Source organism: Neomonachus schauinslandi, chromosome 5 (assembly GCF_002201575.2).
Source record: "Neomonachus schauinslandi chromosome 5, ASM220157v2, whole genome shotgun sequence".
In the NCBI taxonomy this organism is placed as follows: Eukaryota; Metazoa; Chordata; class Mammalia; order Carnivora; family Phocidae; genus Neomonachus; species Neomonachus schauinslandi.
Window position 1 is genome coordinate 3,614,600 of NC_058407.1, and position 5,851 is coordinate 3,620,450.

General features: G+C 61.9%; 1 protein-coding gene across 1 annotated transcript in view; it reads left to right on the forward strand.

The window, feature by feature from the left end:
- The window catches only part of CELSR1 (cadherin EGF LAG seven-pass G-type receptor 1), a 137,913-nt gene that overhangs the window by 686 nt on the left and 131,376 nt on the right, over positions 1-5,851 (forward strand). Inside the window, exon 2 of the mRNA XM_044915313.1 lies at positions 17-3,360. Coding sequence (XP_044771248.1) covers positions 17-3,360 — 3,344 coding nt within the window. The remainder of the gene's footprint in view (positions 1-16; positions 3,361-5,851) is intronic.

A 5,851-nucleotide genomic window follows, 5' to 3' on the forward strand; every position in this document is an offset into this window, starting at 1 on the left:
GCTGCGTGCGCCTGGGGGGCCGCCCGCTGCCGCTGCTCGTCCGCCTGGCGGCCCGCGGCGCCCCGACGGCGCTGAACCTCCGCCTGAGGGTGCGCGCGCACGGCCCCGCTTGCGGCGCCCAGCTCCGGCGCCGACGTGCCACCAGCGCGGAGCTGCGGGCGCGGGCTGTGCTCACGGTGCCGGGGCCCGGCGCAGTGCTCTGCTTCCCGGCCCTCGGCGGCGGCGACAGTGGCGGGGCCACGCTGCACTCGGCGCTCGCGGCCCTGACCGCCTTCCCCGCCTGTAGCTGCCTGCCGCACCCCGGATCCCGCTGCCCACGCCGATACGTCTGCCTGCCGCCCGGGGGCTCGGCCCGCCTGCGCCAGCTGTGCGCCCTGCGGCGCGGGGCCGGCGCCATCCAGATGGAGCTGGCGCTGGAGGCGGCCGCGGGGACGACCTCCCCGGCGTCGTCGCTGTCGCAGTCGCAGTCGCCGCCGACCCAGCCCCAGGCCGGGGCCGTGGCGGCGCGGCGGGCTCGGCGGGGCGCTGGCGGCAGCACGACCCCTCAGTTCCCGCTGCCTAGCTACCAAGTATCGGTGCCCGAGAACGAGCCGGCGGGCACCACGGTCATCGAGCTGCGCGCGCACGACCCGGACGAAGGCGAGGCGGGGCGCCTGAGCTACCAGATGGAGGCCCTGTTCGATGAGCGCTCCAATGGCTACTTCCTCATCGACACGGCCACTGGCGCGGTGAGCACTGCCCGCGCACTGGACCGCGAGACCAAGGACACGCATGTGCTCAAGGTGAGCGCTGTGGACCACGGCTCACCGCGGCGCTCGGCCGCCACCTACCTCACCGTCACAGTGAGCGACACCAACGACCACAGTCCGGTCTTCGAGCAGTCCGAGTACCGTGAGCGCGTGCGTGAGAACCTCGAGGTGGGCTACGAGGTGCTGACCATCCGTGCCACCGATGGCGACGCGCCCTCCAACGCCAACATGCGCTACCGGCTGCTGGAGGGCGCAGGCGGCGTCTTCGAGATCGACGCCCGCTCGGGCGTGGTGCGCACCCGGGCGGCGGTGGACCGGGAGGAAGGGGCTGCCTACCAGCTGCTGGTGGAGGCCAACGACCAGGGCCGCAACCCGGGCCCGCTCAGCGCCACCGCTACCGTCCACATAGTGGTGGAGGATGAGAATGACAACTACCCCCAGTTCAGCGAGAAGCGCTACCTGGTGCAGGTGCCCGAGGACGTGGCAGTCAACACACCTGTGCTGCGAGTGCAGGCCACAGATCGAGACCAAGGGCAGAACGCGGCCATCCATTACAGCATCGTCAGCGGGAACCTGAAGGGGCAGTTCTACCTGCATTCTTTGAGCGGCAGCCTGGACGTGATCAACCCGCTGGACTTTGAGGCCATCAGGGAGTATACGCTCCGCATCAAGGCCCAGGATGGGGGCCGGCCTCCACTCATCAATTCCTCGGGGCTGGTCTTGGTGCAGGTGCTGGACGTGAACGACAACGCCCCCATCTTTGTGAGCAGCCCCTTCCAGGCAGCTGTGCTGGAAAACGTGCCTCTCGGCCACTCGGTGCTGCACATTCAGGCGGTGGACGCGGACGCAGGTGAGAACGCCCGACTGCGCTATCGCCTGGTGGACACCGCGTCGACCTCCCTGGGTGGTGGCAGTCCTGTGTCCCAGGACCCTGGCTCTCCCCCGGAGTTCCCTTTCCAGATCCACAACAGCTCTGGCTGGATCACCGTGTGCGCGGAGCTGGACCGCGAGGAGGTGGAGCACTATAGCTTCGGGGTGGAGGCGGTGGACCACGGCTCGCCGGCCATGAGCTCCTCGGCCAGCGTGTCCATCACGGTGCTGGACGTAAATGACAACGACCCGGTGTTCACGCAGCCCGTGTACGAGCTGCGTCTGAATGAGGACGCCGCAGTGGGGAGCAGCGTGCTGACCCTGCGGGCGCGTGACCGGGACGCCAACAGCGTGATCACCTACCAGCTCACCGGCGGCAACACCCGCAACCGCTTTGCCCTCAGCAGCCAGAGTGGCGGCGGCCTCATAACCCTGGCGCTGCCGCTGGATTACAAGCAGGAGCGGCAGTACGTGCTGGCGGTGACCGCTTCCGATGGCACTCGCTCGCACACTGCGCAGGTCTTCATCAACGTCACTGACGCCAACACCCACCGGCCAGTCTTCCAGAGCTCGCACTACACCGTGAGTGTCAGCGAGGACCGGCTGGTGGGCACCTCCATTGCCACCATCAGTGCCACCGACGAGGACACGGGTGAAAATGCACGCATCACCTATGTGCTGGAGGACCCTGTTCCACAGTTCCGCATCGACCCGGACACTGGCACCATCTACACCATGACCGAGCTGGACTATGAGGACCAAGCCGCCTACACGCTGGCCATCACCGCTCGGGACAATGGCATCCCTCAAAAGTCCGACACCACCTCCCTGGAGATCCTCATCCTCGATGCCAACGACAATGCACCCCGCTTCCTGCGGGACTTCTACCAGGGTTCCGTCTTTGAGGATGCGCCACCGTCCACCAGCGTCCTCCAGGTCTCGGCCACAGATCGGGACTCAGGCCCCAACGGCCGTCTGCTGTACACCTTCCAGGGTGGGGACGACGGTGATGGGGACTTCTACATCGAGCCCACGTCCGGCGTGATCCGCACCCAGCGCCGGCTCGACCGGGAGAACGTGGCTGTGTACAGCCTCCGGGCCCTAGCTGTGGACCGGGGGAGCCCCGCACCCCTCAGTGCCTCGGTGGACATCCAGGTGAGCGTCTTGGACATTAATGACAACCCCCCAGTGTTTGAGAGGGACGAGCTGGAGCTGTTTGTGGAGGAGAACAGCCCCGTGGGGTCCGTGGTGGCAAGGATTCGTGCCAATGACCCCGACGAAGGCCCCAACGCCCAGATCATGTATCAGATCGTGGAGGGCAACGTGCCTGAGGTCTTCCAGCTGGACCTGCTGAGCGGTGACCTGCGTGCCCTGGCTGAGCTGGACTTCGAGGTCCGGCGGGATTACGTGCTGGTGGTGCAGGCCACCTCGGCCCCGCTGGTGAGCCGGGCCACCGTGCACATCCGCCTCCTGGACCAGAATGACAACCCGCCTGTGCTGCCCGACTTCCAGATCCTCTTCAACAACTACGTCACCAATAAGTCCAACAGCTTCCCCACGGGCGTGATCGGCCGCATCCCGGCGCACGACCCCGACCTCTCAGACAGCCTCAACTACACTTTCCTGCAGGGCAATGAGCTCCAGCTGCTGCTGCTGGACCCCGCCACGGGCGAGCTGCAGCTCAGCCGGGACCTGGACAACAACCGGCCGCTGGAGGCGCTCATGGAGGTGTCTGTTTCTGGTGAGTGGCTGCCCCGAGAACCACAGGGACCTGCCGGGGGCCCGCCCGACGTGCTGGGGCGCATCTGGGCAAGGCCCAGGCAACTCTTTGGGGATCTGTGGCCTCCGGTTGGATGGCTGGTGCCACAAGCTGGGGGGGTGCTCCGCACCTAGGCCAAGGGAGTGGGAGGGGTACGACACTGCTTCCGTCAGCACTTTTGCTGGGAGCAGGCCTGGGCTGCTTCAAGTTCAAGACTGGGGCTTTTTTTTTGGCGCTTTCCTCAGTGGGCTGTGCTCCCGATTGTGCTATTAAAAGTTGGTCTCCAGGGTTATCTGAGTTGTCTGGTTTGCCTGGCGATGCTCTGCAGTCAGCCCTCCGCCTGTCTGGAAAGATCAAAGGTCACTGCCCACCCCTTGTGCTGGTTGGAAATTGCTGGATGGTTCCCTGAGTCACCCTGTAATATGGCTGGAGTTCGGTCCCGTGGTGTCTCTTTTCTGTCTCCTCCAGATAATAACAATCCGGCTTATGTGCGCTCGTCTGTCAGGGAGCTCTTTGAAAAGCATAGCCTCGTTTGATCTTGGCTTCTGCTCCCGGACACGGGCTTATAATTTGGGTGTTACTTAGAGGCCTGCCCAGTTTGGTGGTGGAGCCAGTGTGGGAATCCAGCTGGCCTGCTCTGGGGCTGGAGGTGAGCAGAAGAGCGAGGTGGTCTCAGCTCAGCCAGCCTAATGCTTGGCAGCAAAGTGTTGGTGCTCCATGCTGCCGGCCCCCAAGTGCTGGACAGGGCCTGCAGGGCCAGGAAGAGGGGACAAATAGAGGGTGTGGGAATTGGGAGACACAGCGGCTCCTTAAGGGGGCCTGCCTGTGGACAGGGTCGGCTGGTGCAGACAGGTGACCTTGATTATGAGACCAAACTATCACCAAGAAAGGCAATGTTTTGGTTGACTTATTTAAACAATAAATTATTACAACACAGTATCACTGTGGGAGCCCTGCAAGAATTAAAAAGTAAATTCTCTGATTTGTTTTGTTTTCACGGTTGGTTATCAGTTGTTATACGCCAAGGGTTGGGTAGCAAACAGGTTCCTGTTTCAGCTGTTTGCTTATAAGATCTGGAACTTACAGGTCCAGTTTTGAAGTGATGCAATCTTTCATCAAGGCTTTTGGCAGCGTAGTCTGTCTGCAGGTGAATATTTTAGGTTTTGTGAGGTTGTGAATATGCGTGGGGAATACGGAAGAGGCCCTTAGGGGAAATTGTTAACCAGGTTATGGGTATTCCAGGCAATGACCAGTTACCAAAAAAAGTCTCTTTCCTAAATTCCCATTTGCATTTGCTCAATTTTGTTTCCTCATACTGCTTTATCTGCTAGATACAACAGAGTGGAAAACAGCCCGTGCAGAAACGACTTGGCAACATCGTGGGGTTTTGATTGCACAGGGGACACACGGGGCTTTAGTGGGAACCCTGCATGTGCAAGCAAGGATGTTGTGTGTGCCTGAGGCATCAGGAATGTGGGCCCCCCGTGGCAGCCGGATAACAGGGCTTAGGGTGGATTTCATTCACCAGAGGGTAGTTACTGAGAGATGGCTTGCCTACCTGGAGGGCTCTGGGCTGGGACCACAGTCGAAGGTGGGCTGGGGATCCATGCTATGTAGGGGACTGTCTTGATGGTCTCAGTGACCTAGGGCTGGCTCCGATCCTGCGGCGACATAACGCTTCTACCACTCAGGCACGGGGCCTCCTGTGGGGATCCCGCCAGGAATAGATGGTTCCTTTTCCCTGGGCTCTGATCGGAGAGCAGGCAGTTTTATAAACTCTAGCACTTACACAGACACTTAGGTGAGCAGTGTTGGGCTTCTTGCCTGCAGGAAGATTCCCGAGGAATGCGTTGCTGCGCTTATTCTGGTGCCCAATCCACGCTCGGCGCCCAATCCGCGCTCGGTGCCCAATCCGCGCTCGGTGCCCATCGGCGCCGAATCCGTGCTGGGGTCTGAAGTGGGCACCTCGGGGCGCGCTACGACCCTCAGACCACTTGACTGCTGCTGAGTGCTCAGGCGAAGCACATGGCTGGAAACTCAAATCTATGATTCCAAACAGCAGAGCGTTGTGTAGAAAGAGAACAGAAAGATCAGTCTTTGAGTGAACCCAGGTGGATTCTTAGGTTTTGTAAAGGAACAATGGAGAAAGCTGTTGTTTGGGACTCACTCACCCTGTTTTCACTGAAGTGTTATTGGCTTTTCGGGATTTACAGCCATGCCCTAAAGCCTCTGATGCATTATTACTGCCCTCGAGGTGCTGGACGGAGGTGTTCTGTGAGAGCCAGGCCTGTGGGAGCCAGGCCGCCGGTGGGAAGGGCTGCGTGCCCCCAGCAGAGGAGCCTGCTGGGAAGATGCACAAGGGGGAGGGCCTGAGATGGCCAGGCAGGGGGGAGGGCCTGCAGGGGGGAGGGCTGTGCGGGGGGGCGGCTGAGGGAGGGGCCGGGGGACTGGGAGGGCCTTTCCTTTTGCCAGG